Source organism: Carettochelys insculpta, chromosome 29 (genome assembly GCF_033958435.1).
Source record: "Carettochelys insculpta isolate YL-2023 chromosome 29, ASM3395843v1, whole genome shotgun sequence".
Lineage (NCBI taxonomy): Eukaryota > Metazoa > Chordata > Testudines > Carettochelyidae > Carettochelys > Carettochelys insculpta.
In genome coordinates, this window is record NC_134165.1 from 16,594,386 (window position 1) to 16,617,529 (window position 23,144).

The 23,144-nt window shown below is 49.0% G+C and overlaps 1 protein-coding gene across 2 annotated transcripts in view; it reads right to left on the reverse strand.

Annotated features, from left to right (window-relative positions):
- Positions 1–10,019: 10,019 nt before the first annotated feature.
- ASIC1 (acid sensing ion channel subunit 1) overlaps positions 10,020–23,144 on the reverse strand; it is a 98,283-nt gene continuing 85,158 nt past the window's right edge. For both annotated transcript variants that reach the window (XM_074979855.1, XM_074979854.1), the window contains 9 exons: positions 19,841–19,991; positions 17,651–17,778; positions 15,204–15,354; positions 14,617–14,673; positions 13,508–13,661; positions 13,131–13,222; positions 12,020–12,099; positions 11,387–11,491; positions 10,020–10,124 (listed from right to left, as the gene is read on the reverse strand). In XM_074979855.1, coding sequence (XP_074835956.1) covers positions 10,020–10,124; positions 11,387–11,491; positions 12,020–12,099; positions 13,131–13,222; positions 13,508–13,661; positions 14,617–14,673; positions 15,204–15,354; positions 17,651–17,778; positions 19,841–19,991 — 1,023 coding nt within the window. The remainder of the gene's footprint in view (positions 10,125–11,386; positions 11,492–12,019; positions 12,100–13,130; positions 13,223–13,507; positions 13,662–14,616; positions 14,674–15,203; positions 15,355–17,650; positions 17,779–19,840; positions 19,992–23,144) is intronic.

Sequence of the window (23,144 nt, forward strand, 5' to 3'; positions counted from 1 at the left end):
AGCCCAGCACTGCTCTGTTAGAGCTTCCAGGGTGGTTTCCAAGCCAGCTAGTTAAGTAGTCCACTGTTGATGTCTAGTTGTATTGAGCATCTGAGGTGTCAATTTTCTCCTCGATCACACCAGTGTAAATCCGATGTAGCCCCATTGAAATCTATGCAACTCGACAGGTTAGGAAGATCATCCCCCTTAATGTCTGGTGTATGAACTCCAGCTGTGATCACCTGTGTTCCTGCTAATGTTTTCCATCCATGGGCAAATCCTGTTAATTGCACCAAGGCATGTGCAGATGTGCACCACCACTAGAAACACATGCTGCCAGCTGTGGGTGACAGGTACTCTGTTAATCAGCTAGATAGTATATAGGGAAGACTGGTGACTACCCAGAGGTAACATGGATGTTTTTTAATATCTGGTAAGGGAAATTCCTTGCCAGACAGAAGACATCTCTACCAAACTAGCACTTTAGGCCACAAACGCACAGCAGCATGTGGCCCTTCCCAACTGGCTCAGCCAGCCTGTAATCACACCTGAACAGTCCCACATGGGGCAGTCTGCCTGGCTCAGGTCCTGGTCCTTTGGTGTGCCACTTACAGAGGCTGGAGTGATTACCCCAAAGGCCCATCATTGCCACATGGGGCCCAAATCATGTCATGGCACCTGGGTGCACAGCATAGCTTTGCAGCCTCTCTTTTACCCATCTGTTTCTAACTCCAGGGGTGTAGTGATATCACAATTTCTATGTCTGCTGGCAGCTCCATCAGTGAGTGACTGGTAACCACAAATTGCTGCCAAGGAGTGGGGGCAGAAGTGCTACAATGTCTGCTTGTGTTTATATACACTTAGCATGATTAAGCCTCACACTGCAGGTTCACCAGAGGCCTACAATCCACCGAGTGAAAGTGCTAGAGTGGCTGAAAGGGATGGCATGTCTGCCTGCAGGTGCCAGGGTCCAGGCTTCTTCCTTCCTAATAAGACTGAATCAGAAGTGTCTTCTAATCCCCTCTGCCTACTGCAACAGTGGATCAATTTTGTTCTTGAGACAAGCAGCTGGCTGTGTCCACAGAAGATTCTTAAATGAATGAGAGGGACCCCAGGAAGCCATTAATGCTACAGATCATCTTGAAGGGACGCTTGGGACCCTGTAATCTGCCTGGCTCCAGGCCCAGCATATCCAGTAGCAAATTTGCTGCTCACCATTTAATTAGGTAAGAGGCTAATGTGGTGCTGCTCTGTAGGGGCAGAAAACTCTTTGTTGCTGTGATGTCCTGGGCTTGTTTCCATATTCAGCTCAGTGCCCCAGTGTGAGACCACAGAGTCACACGGTAGGCAGTGCCATAAAACAACATACCCACTCCTTGTGCTTGTGCAAGGCACTGTGCATGAGAGACAAGGTAGTAACACCAGCATGCTAGCCAAATTTCCTGATGGCTCCCTGAAGCGTCCACTGCTCTTTGGTTTTGTGTTTGCTTCCTGACAAGCTGTTGTGTGGCGTCTGTGTGAGGAACCCAGGGCTTAGCTGTGGGAAGCCCAGCCCTGCATACAGCCTGAGATGTGGGGCCTTATGATGAAGAGTACCTTTTTACCAGGCCCAGAGCCTTTATGTCAGGCACATGAGAGCGGTGCTGGCCTCCAGACCATTTCACAAACCCTTCTGACTCTCAGCAGCCTGAGTCTTCTTTCGCACCTGATGCCCACCAACATGCCACATCTCTACCCTGGTGGGACTGGCCATGGCCTGAGATGAGAGAGAAATTCCTGTGGTCCACACAGCCCTTGGCCTCGTATGGTGTTACCAATAAAAGGGCTAAAGAGGGCTGATCTTGGGGTTTCTGTGACATCAGAACTAAATTGCCACCAAGTTAACTCAATCCATGGAGGGGCATCTAACAGCATCTCCATCTCTCCTGAGCCAGGGCTGGATTCAAGCAGGCAGAGACAGAGGGCTCACCAGTTGCCCGAGCCAGCAATTTGTGACCTGTGCACATTATATGTCACAGGTGGCTGGGCTCAGACTCCCAGGTGCCTTGAAGTTTGGTGTTGTTAGCTCCAGAACTGGACTTTGCAGTGGTCTGACACCCACTCCCAGCCCTCCTGAACTTTGGCTATGTTGAAGCCTGAGCACAGGATGAGGTGCAGTGGGTACATTTTCACTGCATCAGACACCTTGTTCAGATTCACTGTACTCCAACCCCCTTCCCATGATGATGGTTCAGCTGTTGAGCACTAGGTGCTAGGGACCAGAGCAGGCTGGCTTCAAGCATCAGGAGGAAACTGTGAAGAGTGGCAGCACATTGTACAAAGCTGAGAATAAGTAATTCCTTTGCTACAAGGAAGGCCCTGTAACTGTAGAGGCCACGTTTTACAGCTATTTAGCTTTGAGCAAGGACACAGGTTTGTTTTGTCACTATGTGGCTACTATGAGGCAGCAGTCCACTTGCAGGTGCACATTGGGGCAAGGCATTCCATGTGCTTTATGAAAATATGCATATGAATATGAATGACATAACTGGAATATGTTTTATGTGAAATACCACCTGTAAGATATCATTAGAAAAGATATAACCTATTGAATATGAATTTCCCATTTGAATGCATGCATCATCTTTGTAGATCAAGTTAGGATAATGGAATATAAACCTCTGTTATTGATGTAGTCAGGTTAAGAGCCATTGCGGAGTTATTAACAGTGGTTTGTAACCTATCCTTTAAATCCGCTTCGGTACCCAATGACTGGAAGACAGCCAATATAATGCCAATATTTAAAAAAGGCTCTAGAGGAGACCCTGGCAATTATAGACCGATAAGTCTAACATCAGTACCAGGCAAATTAGTAGAAACAATAGTAAAGAATACAATTGCAGGGCACGTAGAAGAGCATGAATTGTTGGGCAAAAGTCAGCATGGTTTCTGCAGAGGGAAGTCGTGTCTAACTAATCTATTAGAATTCTTTGAAGGGGTTAATAAACATGCGGACAAGGGGCACCCAGTGGACATAATATACCTAGATTTCCAGAAAGCCTTTGACACGGTCTCACACCAAAGGCTTTTATGTAAATTAGGCGGTCATGGGATAGGAGGAAAAATCCTTTCATGGATCGGGAATTGGTTAAAAGACAGAAAACAAAGGGTTGGAATAAATGGTAAATTTTCACAATGGAGGGGGGTAACTAGTGGTGTTCCCCAGGGGTCAGTCTTGGGACCGATCCTGTTCAACTTGTTCATCAATGATCTAGAAAATGAGGTAAGCAGTGAGGTGGCAAAGTTTGCAGATGACACCAAGTTGTTCAGGACAGTCAAAAGCAAAAGGGATTGTGAAGAACTACAAAAAGATCTCAGCAAACTGAGTGATTGGCCAGCAAAATGGCAAATGAAATTTAATGTGGGTAAGTGTAAGGTAATGCACATTGGAAAAAATAACCCAAATTACACGTACAACATGATGGGGTCAAATTTAGCTACGACAGATCAGGAAAGGGATCTTGGAGTTATAGTGGATAATTCTCTGAAGACATCCACGCAGTGTGCAGCGGCAGTTAGTAAAGCAAATAGGATGTTAGGAATTATTAAAAAAGGGATCGATAATAAGACAAAAGATATCATACTTCCCCTATATAAAACTATGGTACACCCACATCTTGAGTACTGCGTGCAGATGTGGTCTCCTCACCTCAAAAAAGATATATTGGCATTAGAAAAGGTTCAGAAAAGGGCAACTAAGATGATTAGGGGTTTGGAACGGGTCCCATATGGGGAGAGGCGAGAGAGACTGGGACTTTTCAGTCTGGAAAAGAGGCAATTGAGGGGTGATATGATAGAGAGATAAAATCACAAATGGTGTGGAGAAAGTGAATATAGAAAAATTATTTACCTTTTCCCATAATACAAGAACTAGGGGACACCAAATGAAATTGATGGGTAGTAGGTTCAAAACTAATAAAAGGAAATTTTTCTTCACACAGCGCACAGTCAACCTGTGGAACTCCTTGCCTGAGGAGGCTGTGAAGGCCAGGACTCTATTAGGGTTTAGAAAAGAGCTAGATAAATTTTTGCAGGTTAGGTCCATAAATGGCTATTAGCCAGGGGTAAAGTATGGTGCCCTAGCCTTCAGTATAAGGGCAGGAGATAAATCACTTGATCATTGTCTTCTGTTCTCCTTCTCTGGGGCACCTGGCATTGGCCACTGTCGGCAGACGGGATACTGGGCTGGATGGACCTTTGGTCTGACCCAGTATGGCCGTTCTTATGTAATGCTGTTTCAGGGCTATAATGGCCTATTAGTAGAGACAATGAGGTTTAGCCTTCCTGAGGATGTGTGGGTCAGCCTGTAACCTATGGACCTAGGGGCCTTGCAGAAATATGTGACCATGTCACCTGATGTGGAAACCATCTTAAACTATATACTTTTCCATGAATGGTTGGGAGTGTGTGGGTGGGGGGTGGTCAAACAAAGAATGGACCCCTGTCTTATGCAAATCCTATTTACGGGCGAGGAGTGAGGTAATCCAGGTCATCAATTCTCCTTGGCAACCCCACTCAAGATGACTGCTAGAAACGTCTAAACCTGAATGAGGGAGGAGGAGGAATAAAGCCATACTGAGAAGCTCTCCAGTCTGTGGAAGAAGCTTAGCAGAACAGCTTTGAGAGTGAAATATTACATGTAACCAGTTTCTTAGTATATCAAACTTAGCTTGTGTGTTCTGTTTTATTTTCTTTAGTGACCTATGATTGTTCTGTCTGGGGGCTTTTATGACCACTTAAATTGTCTCATATATACTTAATGAAATCACTTTTGTTTATTAATAAACCAAGTTAAGTAACTGTAACTGGGGAGAGTCTGTGCATGAGTCTGTGCATCAGTCTCTTTACCCAGAGAAACAGAGTGAACATGAGCTCATGCATCTGATGAAGCGGGTCTTTGCCCATGAAAGCTCATGCTCCAAACTATCTGTTAGTCTATAAGGTGCCACAAGACTTCTTGTTGTTCTTGAAGCTACAGACTAACATGGCTACCTCTCTGATACATGAGCTTACCCTGTATGACATTGTACAGAATAAAATGGAGTTATCTGGGTTTCAGGTCCCTTTGGGGCTGTGGCAGGTCCCTCTAGATGAGTCTGATCTGATCCCAGCGGCTGTATTATTCTGCAGAAGGCAGTGACCTATTGCTGTGTCTGTGCTGGTGATGGCTGGAGGGCCTCGATCAGCACAACAGAGTTGAGAGACACTCATGAGGGCAGGTAGGTGGGCTTGGTGGTAAGTCAGCATGTCAAATGGCACTCCCAAGGAGGTCTCAGTGACTGAACCCATCACACACATCACCAGAGCAAACCCAGACTGGCTGGAGGCTCAAGTCCTGGCTTGCATGGAAAGGGAGGGGCCTGGGATTTCATTGTGCTGTGCTCCAGCTCCTGTCTAAACCCTCAGTGTCCAAGCCCCGGACCAGCCCACTCATGGAAGGTGGGTCCCTGCACTTACCCGCATTGAAAGTCAGGTCCCAGGATCCATCCTTGCCTGCTCCATGCTGAAAGACAGAGCTGTGTTTGAGGGTTTGTAGCAGGATTCCTACTCATCCCAGTGTGTCTGCTCATGGCTACATGTGAGAAAGCAGTTCTCATGGCAACGGGGCCCACTTCTGCTCTCTGCAGTAGTGTCTCCTGGTAACATGGCCCTCTGGCCAGCCTATGTCCAGGGTTGCAAAGTCCAGCAGGACTCATGGCTAGCAGTGGTCTAACCACCACACTGGATTGCAGCCCAAGGGCCCTAAAATCAGTCATTCACATCTGTTCAGTTCCTGTCCCTTGGGTCCCTCCTACCCACTCTCTTCCTCCCCTTACCTGTTCATGGATTCATCAGGGATCTATACTGGCTAGTTCTTCCCCTTCTAGCCTCTTACTTAAGTCTTGATCCAGGGCAAAATCTCAGGGTTTACTCACTCCTGTACTTCTTGTATGTCCCTGACAAGCTTCCTTAGCCCAGATAATGATGCAGACTCCTGCCCCTGCCTGTCTCTTCTGGCTGTAATTAACCCTGGATTCCCTTCTTGCCCGCTGATGCCAGGTAACGTATCTGACTGACTTCTGGGGCTCTTGTTGGCCTATCAGGGCTGCTGGATGAGTGCACATCCCTTTGTAGGCTTGAAGCCACATTCAGGGCAGTGAAAGCTGTCACACAGTATGAACTATGGTCTGTAGCAAACCATAGTGGCAGTCAGTTCCAGCATGCAGTGCTTTGCTGGTGCAGTTCCCAGAGCACTGCAGAAGTCTTTGAACCTCACCTAGACTTTGGACAGTGTCTGGTTAATTTAAAATTCCCCACAGGGCTTGTAGCTTTTACTATTAATTATTTTCCTGTTCAGAGAGAGACTTCCCCAACTCACTCATGTTCAATAAAGCACCAGCTCTGGCCCAAAAAGGGCAGGCTGGGAGCAAGTCACAAAGGCAGGTGATAAGACTGATATTCATTCTACTGCCAGCTGCAGCTGTTCCTAGCATCAACAGGAACAAAGCCCCAGCTAGGTGAAGGGAGCATGTCTGGCCTTGTACACTCTGGCACACCACCTGCTATGCCTTGCTCAAATCTCCCTCAGGGACTGGCTCCAGACCTGTGTTATGGTGCTAAACTGCCAAATCAAACAGGTCCTCACCAGCCCTCACAAGGCAACTGAATTTCAGGTTTCTGTCCAGAGCCATGGAGGTGCAACAGTTGTGAAAGGTAGAGCTCACACACAGTCAACAAAGTAACCACAACAATGTATTTTCCCCAGATTATTTGGAAAGTAACTCTTCTGCTCTCTGGAATTTTTCAGCGGGGCCATCCCAAGGAAGCTGAAAACAGCCACATGAAATGGGCCTGTTCAGGTGATCTTCCTTCCTTCCTACCTCCTTGTCCCTTCAACCTCACAACATTCTCAGCCTCCCTCCTAGATGCCTCAGCTCATGAAAGCACTCAAGCACATGCTTAACTGTAAGTGTTGCTGTCAACGGGACTCATGCCACTGAAGTTAAGTATGTACGTGAGTCATTCCCAATTCAGGGCCAAAGCTTAGTTCTGCAACAGGTCTCTTTTTGGTCCTTAGTTTGAGATGTACAACATGAACTCTGTGGGGACTGAATGCAGCCCAGCTGGGGAGAAAAGGCATGGTCTTCATCCTGTAGCTCATCCATTTATAGTACCCTTTATATCATTGTTAAGAGTAGCAGGTATTGATATACAATGCATTTGTTATCTTATTGTGCTTCCTATGAAAATGTGTGTACATAGTACAGATACCAGAGATAATTCCACACTTTATACACTCGAAGGCATTCAGAGATTGGTAACAGAAAAATGGCACAATATCAAGGTCTAAAAGCTACTGGATGAGTATCTACACTGATATACCACATACAGAGAGCGAGATATATATATATATATACATATATATATATATATATGTACACACACATATATATAGTAATATATATTATACATAAGAGATAAAAAATGAGGATGATATAGTAAAAACAGACAAATAAAAAATTATGTTTCAACAGGTGAGCATCAAGATCAAATTCAAATCCAAACCCAAACCCCGTCTTTAAAAGGTTTAGCCTATGGGAGTGAGAATAAGCAGCAAAGAACAGGAAGGAAACTGAGCAATGGAGCCATAAAACAATGTATGGATGTGGCTGACCCATTTGTCTTTGGGTGAGTGCAAGATGCAAGGGCCTGACCTCGGTTCCTAAGTTAGGTCAGGAATTAAAATAATACAGTAAAATAAGGATTGGAAAAATAATAAGAAACATGACATTGTAGAAGCTCTTAAAGCTAACTAGCACTTCAGCCCTGCAGAGCTGTCACTTGATGGGCATGAGCATTCTGGGACTGTCTATGACAGTGGAACAAAAGGATGGAGGCAGACCAGGCAAGGTATGGCTCTGGAGACATGGCATGGCTACTAGTGGACTGGGTTTGTTACACACAAGTTAAATTGACCGCACAGCTCCTCTCCTCTGCGTACCAGTGGCCCATGAAGGGGCTATGACTGAGCTGTTTCTGGCCCCACAGTCCAGTCTATGGGCACTAGTAGCAGAGACTCTTGGACACAAAGGGCCATAGTTGGCTGTGAATGGCAGACACCAGTGAAAGGTTGAGCCTGGGGCCTGCCCCTTTCAGAAGTGGCAGCTGATTTAGGTATTCAATCTGGCGAAGTTGGCAGGAGTCTGTGGGCCATTTCTGAAGGGTCCCCAGAGGGGTCTGTGTGATGGTGAGGGGGGTTGACAGAGCTGAGGGCAGAAGCAGGGTCATGTGGACAAAATCTGTCCTGCTGAAAGCCTCTTTCTTTGGGAAGACAGCTCAGCCCATGGACACAAGCTTCCCGAGCCAGCTCTGAACCATGGCCTTCTCTAGTGTCAGGCTGTTTTGAAGCATGCCTAGCTTTTGGGTGGCTCCACAGCAAATGCAAAGCCCTCAAAAGCATCTGCCTGATGCATATGTGAGTGGCTTGGGAAAGCTGAACAGGTGCCCTTTAGAGAGGCATGGCTCCCCCTCAAAAATCCCTATGTCTGATTCTCCATAGTACAGGCTCCCCTTCCTGGCTGAGTCCATCTGCATGGGAAGAGGCAGCATGATCAGTGTGAGCTTCCCTCATCAGCATTTTCTTTGCCTGTCGTGCTCACCCTGATGCTCCCCAGAGCCCATCCAGACCCAGCTGCCAGGTTTGGCCAGCTGATCTGTTAAGTACTCTGTAACAGTGGGTGCTTATGGGTCGGGGATTCTCTCCTTCCTGCGCCCCATTAGCTATGAGGCTTCTGCTTTTGTGGAAAAGGAGGCCAAGGCCTCATAGGTTTTTTGGAAAGTCTTCCTTGACCCTGCAGCATGTACTGGGCTCAGTCCCCACCAAGTCTTTGGTGCTAACACACACAGGGCGCCTCTGACTGCCTCAGCATTGTGTGGATTCCAGATGTCAGAGTTTGGGCAGGAGGACTCTGAGGATCGGGGTGGGGGTCTGGGGAGCAAGGTGATGGTGAAGGGAGAAGGAAGATTATGTTAGCTGCCAAGTTGGCTATCATTGCCCCAGTTCAGCCCATAGAGCACCAACAAAATCATGCTGGAGGGGCACAGGAGCCAGTGGAAACATAGGAGCAATTGCCCTGGAGCTGAATCCACAGCCAGAGACCACTCCCAGGGACCATCATACTCAGCACTCAGTGCCACGTGGGTGGGGGAGACTAAGAGCAAAGCAGGACTGTAGCTGCTGAATGGCTGCTGTGCATAGGGGACACACAAGCAAAAGCATCTGTGATCTGGCTCTGTCAGTGTCTCCCATCCATTCTGGGGTGAAATGGTGGGGTGAAAGGGCCCAGGTGAACATGCTGCCTTAGCAGTGGGGCTCCTTGCTCAGAAGACAGGCACTGGGAGCTTCCACCTCTATGGATGTGAAAGTCCAGAACTAACAGATTCCCCTGCTCTTCAGATTGCTGTCTGGAGCTGAATACAGGGATCAAGCTTCCTTGTGCTCACTCCTAACCATTCCCACCACAAGGCTCTCCCAGTTGGATGTGTGGATGTGGGATAGACATGGAAAGCAGGTAAGTAGGCAGAAAGCTGGAATCGGAAAGGAGTTATTCCCCATGTGACTGCAGCTGGGGGGCAGATTTTTCTGGGTTATTTTCTCTTTTTAGTTAAAAACAAATTGGGGCTCCAAGGAGAAATGGGGCAGGTCCTGTGGCCCAGCCTGGTCTGTTTGTAGATCCTGCACAGGGTGTTGAGTCAGTGCTGTCTGTGGCTGGTGGGACTGGAACATCCAGGAGTCTCTATGCTATGGGGCAGGAGGAAAGGAGGAAGCAGCTGGCGCTAAGTCTGTACTCAGGGTCAGAAACTGACCCACCCGCCTGCCACCTGGCCCTTAACCTGAGGCCATCGCTCTTGTTAATGTCCCACTGTGGCGAGGAACAAGGCCCCCTAGATATGTCCTGTCCATGGACAGGGGCTATGCTCAGGTGGGCTTTGGTAGCATACGTTGTACATCCAGATGTCAGTTAGCAGGTGAAGTCCTCAAACGTGCCCCGGGCCGGGTGGTGAGGTAGGATGTTGGCTACATAAGTCATCCCAGCTGAGTGGCCCCTTATGCTCTCGCAGGGATTCTGGGAGAAAGGAGAGGAGGGAAGGAGAGTTAAACACTTTAGGTCCTGAATACAGGGAGAAGAGCAGGTGACACAGTGACAGCAATATGCACTGCCTTGATAGAGGCAACAGTCCAATCCTCCAGTAAACAGAGGCCCTGGCAGCACTTGAGGAGTCTGATAGCTCAGGCAGTACCCTTGCCTAGGGAGCCCCACAGCACAGGCCATCTCCGTATGCCTGGTGGAGCCACCCAACACTGGTAATCTCCTTATACCTGGCTGAGTGATGCCACCTCCTGTGAACAAAGGCCCTGCTTACAGATATGCTGCAAGGGCCAGGCCTCTGCTGTAATGGGGGAACCAGCATCCTTGGCCAAGCATCCCTGAGTGCAGGGGTTCTGTAGAGCTGGATCAGAACTCTCCGGCCCCAAGAGAGCCACAGCTGTCAGTGATCTGCAGCAAGCCATTCAGCAGGGAGCTCCAGCGCCTAAGTGCCATAGTGATGGTCACAACCTTCGCAGTTTTCTATCCTCTCCCTCTCCAAAGGCTGCCAGCTGCCTTTGCAGGCATGCTCAGAGGACAAGGGCACTGGATTATGGAGCCCTATGCTGGCATCCTCAGTGCCCTGCTGTGGATCCCAGCCATGCCCCATCACTGCAGGATGCTCCCCAGCAACTCCTGCAGCACTAAGTCAGTTCCTCAGCATCCTACTGGCTTTGTGGGTTCCTAACTTTGGCTTTCAAAGCAGCCAGACCTCTCTTAGTCCCTCTTCACTAGTGCAGATGTGGAGGAGCAGAAGTGATGGCTTAGGTGCTAGAGGGAAGGACAGAGATGAAAGCTGTGTGCGTGGGGACCTTGCCCAGCCTCTCCCTGCCCTACAGCAGGCTCTGGCCAGTGATGTGGGTCTGCCTGTCTCAGAAGAACTCAGCAGCCCATAATAGAAGCCTTAGCCCCACAGGGCTCACTGAGCAGCATAAGGCCACTGCAGGGCAGGGTGCTGCCCCCAGTGTTCCCTGTAAGCTGTGTGCCTGCATGGCCACTCCAGAGAGTCCAGTGCTGCCCAGCTGATTAGCAAAGCTTCCACAGCTAGATTTTGTTTCTACCGGTGGTACATATCTGCACATGCCTCAGTACACATAAAATTTATTCTGCACATGGATGGAAAAATTAATGGGAATACTGCTGCCCTCCACCCAATATAGGGGTCAGTGGGGCTGTCAGAGAGGCTAAATGGCATGTGGCCTAGGCCACAAGAAGTTGTGGGGTGTGGTTCAGGCACTTACATGGCGTTTCACATCATCCATGCTCAGGGCGACACCCTTGTCTGTGTTGTTCCTTTTGTGATTCTTTTTGCACTTGGCCCGGCGACAGAGCTTGTACTTTATGACCTGAAAGTGAAAGGAGTCCCTGGGTGGGATTGACCCCTCAGTGATCCAAAGCGCCCCGTGGGCCGAGGAGCCTGGGGCACCAGACACAAGGGGTTGATACTAAGGTAAGACAAGCCAAGGAACTGATGGAAATGACGAAGGCCAAACCCTGCACCCAGCCATTGCAAGGGAATCCAGAATGACTTCCGATTTTGGACAGGCTATAGGGGAACTGAGATCAGAACTTTGCCCTCAAAGTATGTAGGGGCTCACAGGTCCCCCATGGGCACTCAGGGCAGGGTGGGGAAGGGCAAGGAGGGCTTTGGGTCCCAGGGGATTAGCAGGAGGTGCATAAGGTTGGCATCAGCTGTGGGGAGATTTCATGCTGAGAGGGGAAGGAAGTGGCAGGTGAGACAAGGTAGGGAGCTGGAGGGGAAGTGATGTCCAGGGGTGAAGGGGAGCAAGTATTATGATGATGGCCTGAGGGGATCTTGGTGCATTGTGGGGGTTGTTTTCAGTATACCCAGCCATGCTCCCTCCTTCACTCACCTCATATGCATAATCGAACAGCTCCAGCACAGTCAGGATACTGGCCCCAATGAACAGCCCCATCTGCCCACCAATGTCGCCTGGAGATGAGAGGGATGAGAGTAGTCAGGGTGGGCTGGCAAGGGACGGGCACCACACAGCAGGGCCTACTTAGCTAGCTGCAGGCAGGATAGCTGAGGGATGGAGACAGGACAGAGGGAGAGCAGGAAGGAGAGGAAATGGCAGCAGCTGCACCTGCACTGGTGGTTCAGCCACCAGCAGTGAGAGGCCATCTCCCTTCCACCCCACCCAGAGTTCACCTAATGCTTTCTGATGAGCCTGTGAGACAGACACCCCCTGAACTCTGCCAGCCAAAGTTGGAGGCTACTGGGGAGCCTCAGCCTGGACCCCAGGCTGCAGCTTGGTGAGGAGAAAAGACAGGTACTTGTCTCCTGAGCCGGTGTGCTTCTAGACATGTTGCTCAGGCCCATTCCACAGTAGGTGGTGCCAGAGGTATGACCCTGCAGGGGAATGACCCTGGTGACCCTTGCAGTGGGGTGTGACACTCCTGGAGCTGTCTTCTAATATCTGGGAATGTCAGCATGGTATGGGCTGGGCTGCACCAGAGCTGGGCCTGAGAACATGAGGGGCACCAAGAGCAGCTTGACATAGGTCTTTTTCCTGCTGCTTATGGGAGGGCAGCAAATGGTCCTGCAACATCCTCTTCAGCTTCTTTGTTGGAGCCACTGATGGAGAGCAGTGTCATGCAATGACAGTACTGGAGGGGGCACTATGCACCAAGGCCATGGTGCTCAGTGCCAAGTATGATGGGAGCTTTGGGGAAACACTGGTACTTACATGTTGCTTCCCTCTCACTGAAATCTGGTTCACCTGCCAGACATGGATCGTACATGCCCCTGCCCATTCTGCCTGGGTTGAGGTGGGAGGCAAATCACTGAGATGAGAGTTCACAGCCCACCAGAAGTAACAGAAGGCAGCTGGGGCTCAGTGCTGTAGAAATCACCGGGCTGAATGGACCCCTTTCCCTAAGCACTTGGCACATCCTCTCAGCAATGACCACAAAGCCTGGATTCCTGCCTGCCCCTGAGGATGGAGAGAAAATATGGCTTACCTAGCAAGCCAGCCACCTCATAAGCCTTCTTCTGCTCAATCGTCTCATAGTTCAGGGCTTCAAAGAAGATATCCAGCACCAGGAAATTCTCCCTGCAAGAGAGGAAAGGAGAGTCACTGTGCGGGGCTTGCTCTGTAGGACAGCCTGGAGTCACTGAAGCACATTTGGCATGGGTGAAACCAGCTGGAAACTACAAGACCAGGGAAAGAAGGTTAGGTATTCAGACTTGGCACCAGGCATCCTGTAGGTCCGGAGGCTGGCCAGGTGCCCAGAAGGACAATGGGAATGAAACTCTTGTGGAACTGGCCATACACAAGGTATCTTGGTTCCATTGGCTCTGTGACCATGGCTGCCGTGCAAGCCTCCTTGACAATTACCCAATGTATTGCTCCGACTTGTTGTACTTCTTGGCCAGGTACTTGGCTGAGGCCTTGCTGGGGATTTTCACCATGGACAGCTCCTTGCCAAAGCGGGTGACGTTGCAGGGCATCTCACAGATGCAGTAATCATTGTCCTTCTCCAGCAGGAAGTCTGGCAGGGCAGGCAAGATGGAGGGGCAGAGAGAGAAATAGACAGTGGAATAAAACAAAAGCAGCTTATACTCTAATGGGGCCTCTGGACATTCCCCTGACTTCAAAGCTGTCCCTGGAAAGTGCCACTCAACCCACTGAACTGGAAAAGAGGGGAGAATTTCTGGATGATTTCTAGAACCCTCCCCTTCCAGTTCCCACTTTTAGAGCTATTCCCCTGCCCTACCTAAGGCTTTTGTGACATCGACAGAAATGAAGCAAACACAGGGTGGTAACAGAGCCAAAGCAAAGCAGGAGAAAGCAAATAGACATCTGAAAATGATGCAAAGAGAAACAAAAGAAGAGAGTGGGGCAATCAGTTCAGGGATCAGAGGGAGGGACATGGAAGAGAGAGATGAGAAATATGAGGCCTGCAGTCACGTGTTACGGAAGTCTTTAGAGTTGAGAGGTAGTCACAGGAGCACAGATACCACCAGGGTGAAAACCAAATAGGAGTCTCAAAACACAGCCAGAGTCATCTTCCTTCCTTAGGGCTTTAAAAAAACAGTTGAACCATGGAGAGCTAATACTCCAGCCACGCAGGGAGATCCTGATATGACCACAGCTCTGAGCTTCTGTGGTACCAGATGTGGTGCTGGACCCACAGGGACTGGAAATGCATGGCTAGATGGGCTGAAGGGCCTGAATCAGAAGCAGTAGATTCCCTTGGTGCTACATCCCTTCTTGATGTCTGGGAGACCTGCATGGGATTGTTGGCTTCCCCCTTAGAAACTGGAATGAGGTGTGAGTTATGGTAGGGAAGGGAACCTCCCTTCACACACACTACTGCAGCTGGGTGTGCCTCTTGACAGGCATGCACCTGAGAGCTCTGTCCTCCTGGACTGAGACGCACCCCAATGCTCTGCTCTAGCCAGAGGTCAAACCTGCAAAAGGAGAGAGTGGCAAGGGAGTCTCACCTAGAGCTGGGTCTGCACATTCCTTGTACTGCTCAGGGGTGCAGTAGGGGGCATCGCCTGCAGGGAGACAGAACAAATTTTCATTCTAACCTATGTGCTGGGGCTGGATTTAAGGTGAAGCAGCTGATCCAGTGCATGTGTCAGGGGAAGGGGTGGTTGACACCAGCCTACACTGGCCATTGGTTTGGTCCGGTGGGAGCTATGGGGATAACAGCCCATATGGGCTATTGGTGTGCTCAAGTGGGCACGTGGGGGTAAAGATACCAGCCTACATGAGCCATTGGTCTGGTCCAATGTGGGCTTGTTAAGGACACAGCCTACATAGGCCATTGGACAAGATGGATGACTGGCCAACTCTAGTACCAAAAGCATGAAAATGGACTATATCTACCAGCAGGATGAGGGCAGTAGTATACCTGGCAAAATGAACCATTGGGCTGATCCATGGCAGCAACAAAATGAGGCAGGGGGGTTGGGCTACATGGGCCCATTGATCTGGTTTGGAGCAGCAAGGAAATGCTCCAAGTGCAAAGGGAGTGTCCTGTTTGGGGCTGTTATGGGCTTCCCCTTCCCCACTCTGGGCTCACCTTGCATGTGCACCATGCGACAGTTGCAGTTTTCTACCAGGTAGCGGGTCTCACAGTCAATACGACAGGCTGCGATGCTGTAGGTGTCATAGAACTCAGAGTCCCTAGTGACGGACTGGCAGTCACCCCAGGGTGGGGGCAGGTAGATCAGCTGGGGCAGAGCAGGGAGGAATGAGAACAGGAGTCCTACCTCTTCTTTCCCCAGTTGGTGCTTTCAGAAGGCTCTTATTGAGCACCAAGATGGATCAGGCACACATCAGACCACCATAGGAGCAAGCTGAGAATCTCATCACTTAAATAGACCCCACAAGCCCCCCCATACCCATCCCACTGATTTAAACAGGTCTAATTTTAGCAGCTGCTGTTTAATGTCCTCCCAAGATATCAGAGGACTGGAAAACAGGTTATCATCTGATATGACTAGTTGATGTTTTTTCCCCAAACATGGAACAGACATGTTTATTAAACACTTCAGTCTTTTCTGCATCATCAAGAATTCCACCATTTCCACCTAATAATGCAATACCCAATACTATTGTTAGGATTCTCTTTGTGCCTAATTACTTTCAAAACTCCTTATTTTCCTTAGCTCTGCAGGCCACAGTTTTCTTCTTGTGTCCATTTTCTTCCCTTATCAATTTTCTACAGTTTCTAGAATCTGATTTATATTAATATCAATTTCCCTCATTATATATTGTTTTTTAAATTTTATAGCTGCCTTTGCTTCCCTGCTAAACGCAGTCTTTTTAATCCAGACACCCTTCTTCCTTGTGTGGAATGGTGGCTTTTGGAACATCGAGTGGAAGTGCTGTCAAACAATTTGCAAACACAACAAGGAGTCCTGTGGAACATTATAGACTAATGGATATTTTGGAGCATAAGCTTTCATGGGCAAAGCTCTGCTTCATCAGTTGCATAAGTCGGTGGGTTTCAGAGGAGGGTTCAAAGAGGGAGTCTGAGTCAAGGGGAGGGCCAGAGTTGACAAGGTCTGTTCAGTCACGCAGGATGTGGCCCATTATCAGCAGTTAATGTGAAGCTGTGAACATCAAGAGAGGATAAATCTAGTCAATAGAGTCAGGGAGGATGTGGCCTATTATCATTAGCTAATGTGGAGGTGTGAACATCAAGAGTGGAGAATCAGCTTTTATAATGAGCCAGCCACTCCTAGTATCTGTTCAATCTTTGGTTGATGGCCTCAAATTTGCAAATAAATTGCAGCTCTGAAGTTTCTCTTTGGAGTTTGTTTCTGATTTTTTGTTGTTGTAGGACTGGTACTTTTAAACCTGTTAGTGAGTGTCCAGGGAGATTGAAGTGTCCTCCTACAGGTTTTTGTATGTTATTGTTCCTGATGTCTGATTTATGTCCATTTATTCTTTCATGTAGAGACTGTCAAGAGTCTGAGAGGCGGTGGCCACATTAGCCCCTCCTTTCAGAAGGGCTAGGGTAATGTGGCACTTCAGAATATGCTAAGGAGGTGCTTCCATGAATATTCAGCACCTCTTTAGCATAATGGCAGTTGCACACACTTTGAACCTGCCAGTTTTGAAACACATGCTGTCTGTGTAGCTGGGGGCCTTTCAAAATGACCGCCCCCCCCCGATTTCGAACGCCCCTTCTTCCCATCTGGTTTTGGGAATAAGGGAGTTTTGAAATCAGGGGGTTGTTTCAAAAGACCCCTGGCTACACGGGTGTCATGCATTTTGAAACTGGCAGTTTCGAAGCATGCACAGCCACCATTATGCTAATAAGGAGCTGCATGTTCATAGAAGCACCTCATTAGCATCTGCTGAAGTGCCACATTACCACAGCCCCTCCAAAATGAGGGGCTAGTGTGGCCACAGCCAGAGTGGTTGGCTCATTACAGAAGCAATTTCTCCGCTCTTGATGTTCACACCTCCACATTAGCTACTGATAATAGGCCACATCCTCCCTGACTGAATTGACTTGATTTCTCTTCTCTTGATGTTTACAGCTTCACATTAACTGCTGATAATGAGCCACATCCTCCATCACTGAACAGACCTTGTCAGCTCTGGTCCTCCCCTTGACTGAGACTCTCTCTTTAAACCCTCCTCTGAAACCCCCTGACTCATGCATGTGACGAAGTGGGGCTTTGCCCACAAAAGCTTATGCTCCAAAATATCTGTCAGTCTACAAGGTGCCACAGGACTTCTTGTTGTTTTTGAAGATACAGACTAACACGGCTACCCCTCTGATACTTGTCAAACAATTCTCACTTATCTTTCATGCTTTTCTATTAAATTCTTCCTCCCAGCTGATTTGTCTCATGATTGTTTGCTGTAATTGTCAAGAAGTGCAATGGTGTAAGAACAGTCAGACCTGTAGTTCATCAACCCTCCTCCCTCACTTGGTGCATCTTCTTGGTCTATGTCAGGCTGAGGCAGCTCAGAGGGCCAAGCTACCCATTTGCTCTCCCTGCCCCTTACCCGCTGCTCCTGGCAGGACACAAAGGTCTGGAATCCAGGTGCCACCCCAAAGCCCAGCTGGTCAATTAAAGGAGGCTCATCCTGGCTGTGAATCTGCACTTTGATCCCAGCTTCAAAGGAGGTCTCATCTGCAACAAAGAGAAAAGTAGGGGCTGAGTACCTAAGAGGGAGGGGGAACCAAGCACCCTGGGGCTGGAACTCCCTCCAAGGATACAGGTGTCCTGGTCTGGTTCCCCTGTTAACCTAGCTTCACAGAGGTTGTCCTGGTGTCATGGTGCTTTGAATGGTGGAATTAACCCTGTCCCTACCAGTGTGAAAAGCCCTTTCAGACCTGGATGAATACAGAGACATGGGGCAGTATCTGGAAGGCATGAGAAATTCCAAGGATGAGGGGTCCAACTCCACACAGCTGGTACCTACAGCCTTGCAATGCACATATGTAACACTCGCTGTGGTGTGAATGAGAGCAAAGACCTTGTTTGGTCACATCTTGCACTCACTTTACACAGGCCCAGGTCATGGTGAGCCAAGTCCAGAGGGGAAATTCTGCCCTCTCTGATACCCCTGGGGCTGAACAAAGTCAGGATTCCCTTCTAACACTGGCCATACCCTGAGCTAGCTCCCCTGGCTTTAACAGACTTACTTCTGATTTACAGCCACATGAAAGCAGAACTAGCTCATTCCTGATGCCTCCTACCCAGAGACTCAGACTGACTTCAAAATATTTATGAACAGAGACTCAGGCCACCCTGGGCCTTATTCCTCCCATTTTATAGGTGGAGAAACACCATAGAGAGCGAAAGCAACCAACCCTGATTACAGAGCTGAAAACAGAACCCAGGAGTCCTGACGCCCAGTCTCCTGGTCTAGCCTCTAGAACACTCTGCCTCCGATCTAGGAACACAACCCTTGAGTGCTGACACCTGAGCTAACACTTGCCTTCTCCCTAAGCTTGGAGAAGTGACAGGTGGCACAGGCAGGTTTCTGTCTGGGCATGTCCCGCCTGCCCAGCTACCTGTGTAACTATTCTGGAAGGATGTTGAGAAGATGTAAGGGCTGTATGTATGACTGATGGGGCAGTGGCCAGATCTGCTCAGATTTGGGGTTGTTCATAGACATACCCTCTTCTCCAGCCACCTTTGGGGGTGTTTGTGTGTCTGTCACCTACATGACAATCTTTCCAAAGTCTGTCCTGGGAAAAATTTTGTGCCACTCCCCTCTCCACTGTATAACCCCTCCCACTGTCCACAGCTCCAACCCCACGCCATAGGCCCCTCTCTTCCCCCCTGCTCACTACACCATATACTGTAGTGAAGCATTGTTTCAGGCTAGATGAGGGGGGTGGGGCTCCTTAGGTTTATGGGATGTGCCATCCTGCCACCCACAAGTATTCCTTCCATCCACCCGCTTGTTTGCTTTCCATTTCTCCCTCCTGCCCCTTCTGTTCTCATTCTCTTCTTCTCCACCACCCTCCCACTCCATGGCCTTGGGAGAGCAGCAGGGAAGTGGTTGGAACTATTTATAGACAAGTGATGGCTACTTAATTTAAACTGGCAGGCAGTTGCCATGGCAAATAATTGAGGCAAGAGAAAAGAGGGAGAATAATAGATTGACAGCAAGAAAAATGGGAGGGTCTGAGGAGTTGGGAGCCTAGGGGTAGGTCATGGGGGCGGGAGCTGCTGAGAACGTGAATGGAAGACAATGCATGAGCCTGTATAAGGTCATGGCTGCCCCAGGAACCAGCTGTAAGTAGCCCTGAATGACTGTTCCTGCCCCTTCTCCAGGCCTGACACTCCTCCCCTCTGTTGCTGCTACCTCTGTTGTAGCTCAATAGAGGTGGTGCTCAGAGGCCTCAGCTGGACACTGCTGTGCCAAGAGACCCGCCCCCCCCCCACCGACAAGGCCAGGCCTCCCATGCACTGTGAACAACACCTCATGTGAAGCTGCCATGGAAACACAGCTTGTGCAGGAACCACAGGTGGGAGGCATGGGCAGAGTGGGGTCTGGCTGAGAGGCCAGGCTCTTGTCTAGACAGCTATCAAGGGAGTGGAGGTGCCCCCACATCATACTAGGGCAAAGTGTTCTGGGGTGGGGAAGCAGAGGCAACCATCTCCCCACAGGGTGTGGAGGGATCTGCAAGCACAGCTGCTCCAACCAGTGCTGCTGCTGAGGCCAAGGGGGGTCTGTTACCTGTCTCCCCCCACACAGGTAGGTACTCATCCTGCTGAATGTCTAGCATGATCTCCAGGCCGTTGCCAGTGCCGCCCTTCATGGTGATGCGCCTGGGCTTTCCATCCTGTCCGGAGTTGAATGTGTAGCACTTGCCATAACGTGTGAAGACCTGAGAGGGAAGAGATGGGTGGGTGTCCCACCCCCCATACTTTATGAGAACTGGCTTCTGTAAATGAAAATATATAACTCAAAGATGCTTTATGCAAAACAGATGATGTGATATGTCATTTGAAAGGCTGTAATCCACTGAGTATGTAGATCCTATTTGTGTGCTTGTATCTTTATTGCACACAAAGTTAGAAATATTAAGTAGAAACCTGTTTTATAAAGTCATGTATTCTACTAAAAGCCATCAGTGATGTTTTAGGAACTTAATGGTTTGGTGATCATGACAATGATCTGTGAATAGCCTTGTTTGCCCTCTAAGCCCAAACTGTGGTTGGTCCTAGAAGGACATGTGGCCAGGCCACCTCATGCTGAAAACAATTTGGATCTGTTACTTTTCCACTCAAAGTGAGAAAAGTTTGAACTGAGCACAAAAAATTCTCACCATGGGCAGAAGGGATATAAATGGGGGAAACCAAACAATAGGAGGAGTAGCCAGATGCCAAGAGACCCCCCTTCTTACTATTGAAGATGCCTGCTGGGAAAATCAGACTGAATAAGAGAAGGATGGGGCCCAAGCTAGGAGGCTACCTAAGCTTATGTAAGAGTTAATTATAACATGTGTTAGGGTAAGAATTTGCATGTAACAAGATTTTTAGTGTGTTAGACTTAACTAGTGTGTTTTGTTTATTTTGACTCATCAGCTGACTTTGGCCTGTGTTTTCACTTTTTCATAAAAACACTTTGGTTTATTAGTGTAAATAATTGTTTCCCCTGGGGGTGAGAGGACCAACCACTGTGCATATCTCGTTTCACTGATAAAGAGGGCAAACTCAAAAGCTTTCTCAGTGTAAAGCTCTTCTGCATAGTAAGATGGGTTCATTTGGGGTTTTGGTCCCTTTTGAGGATTGGGTTCTTGGGTGCTGTCAATGGCCCTATAGCTGAGCTCTCCTAAAGCTGAGCTGATTCAGCATGGGTGTTGCTCTGGGGTGGAGGGCGGTGGTTGTTATCCCAACTCTGTACCTTGGCTGGGGGAGACCAGATATTCTAACCCAGAAGAAAAGAGTGGTGGTGGGACCCTGAGGGCAGGTAGGCAGACAGCAGTGGCTTGATCAGCACATTGGGTTACAACCCAACGGGGGCCTCTGTGATCCAACCCATCACAGAGAGAATGGTTAGACACAGAGCTGAGGGGTTGATGCCATACCCCACTGCTGGGCTGGGGGCTCAGCCATCTCTGTGTTGACTGGACGGGTGACAACTCCTGTGATGTGCTCAGCCAGTCAGTGCATCAGGAAATGACAAAGACAGGATATCACTGATTGGAGTTCAACCCCCACCCCCTACTTCCCGCGTACCCCTCTGCCACTGCAAGGTCCCCAGCTGGGGATAAGCCCCACCTCCCATCGAAATGTCATCAACCAGAGATACTGCCCCACCCACACAGATATTCAGGCCTCATCAAGGCATGGACCCCAGGTGGGGATACTCTTCCCATTGTAGAGTCAGCAATCTGCCCCCCCTCACATATCCCCACAGCAGGGTCACCAAATGGGTGTGCCTTCTGGATACTTTGGGGACTCTTCTACCCCCATTGCAAGGGCACCATTCAGGGGCTATTGTAATAACTAGGGCCTGGTAATCCTATTCCAATTGTGAGCTCAACTGAGGGGAAGTGAATGCAGGTTTATGAAATGGTTGCATTGCTGATACCTAACAGTAATGGACAAAGGTACAAAGAGGGATGACCAACTGGGTTAGTGCAAAGCAATAGTAGACTAAGATTGTCCCAGGATTGTGTTAAAACCACATGTGCTAAACAAGAGAAACATGGGGCCTGAAGTCAATTGACCAAAATTGGTGTGTCAGAAGTAAGGCTTAACTGATGAACACAGTAACAAGGTGATGGGCTATTTCACTCATTATTCCCTGTGGGAGGTCCTTAAAAACCTTTGTGGGGAATATCACGTTGACTGCCTGGCTGTGAGATGGGTGGACTGCAACAGGGATCTTTACCATCATGGCTACCATCTCCTAGGGCATAAGTATCAACTCTGACATGCTGGGGGTTTTGCCATCCTGACCTGATAATGTCCTGACCAGAAAGAGGGACCCAGATGGCAGCATCACCTCCACCAGCTCCAGCTAATCTTCCACCACCACTGGCTGTGAGACTTTGGTTCCTGATGGCATCCTTTGCCCATGTCTTTTTGTTTTGTCAAAGCAGGGAAAGCCTGTAACGCAGACATGGACAGCAGACCTCTTTCCCACCAAGGACTGTCTGACAAAATAAAGAGATTCTAACCAACATCTCTCTCTGAGAAAGGGACTTGGATAGGTTCTGATTAGATTTATTCTGTATATCCACTCAGTTGTAATTCCAAAGTTCTCACGTCTTGTTCTGACACCTTTTCTCCTTGCAATCCAGATGAATAAATTGGCACGGATTTTCCAGGTTTTGGCCATGGGACTAAGCAGGTCAAGGTCTCTACACTCAAAGCCATGGAAGCAGAGATAATGGATGGTCAACAGGTTGAACTGTCTCCCTCGGCCTCGAGCCCTATTAAAATCAGTGGAAATTCTGTGCCTCTCAATATCAGGCCTTTGTGGTTAGTGTTTGTGCCAGTCACTTCAGCACCATAGACAGCTCCCACCCCAGGCCGCATCCAGGCTCATATCACTGGGACCAGCATATTCCCTGGGAACCCTGTCCCCCCATTATCCTCTGCTCCTTCCTCAGTATGCATTTGCCATAACCCTTATTTTTCTCCCCCAGGCTCCCCTCCTCCTCCCACCACTGTTGCCCTCATCTCTTCCTCAGCAACTGGGTACTCCCCATTTCCCTTCTTATCACCTCCCAGTGGGACTGGTGCTCTAACCACTATTCCTTTCTCCCTTCCTGTCTCACCAGTCCTGGCCCATAAGCCTCAGAATCAAGGGAGCAGAGATGAAGCTGGTGTCATACTTTAGCTAAGGTTCCCAGCATCTTCCAGAAGGGACGGCAGAGATGGGGAGCAAGAGAGGTGATGGGTTGAGATCAATTCAAAGCTAAGGGACTTCCAAGGAAGGGAGTTAAGCAGGTATGGACAAGACCTGCGAGATGCCACTACTGGTGCAGGGCAGGCCCTGCAAGGGGTTTCTCCAGCCTTTGTTTTCA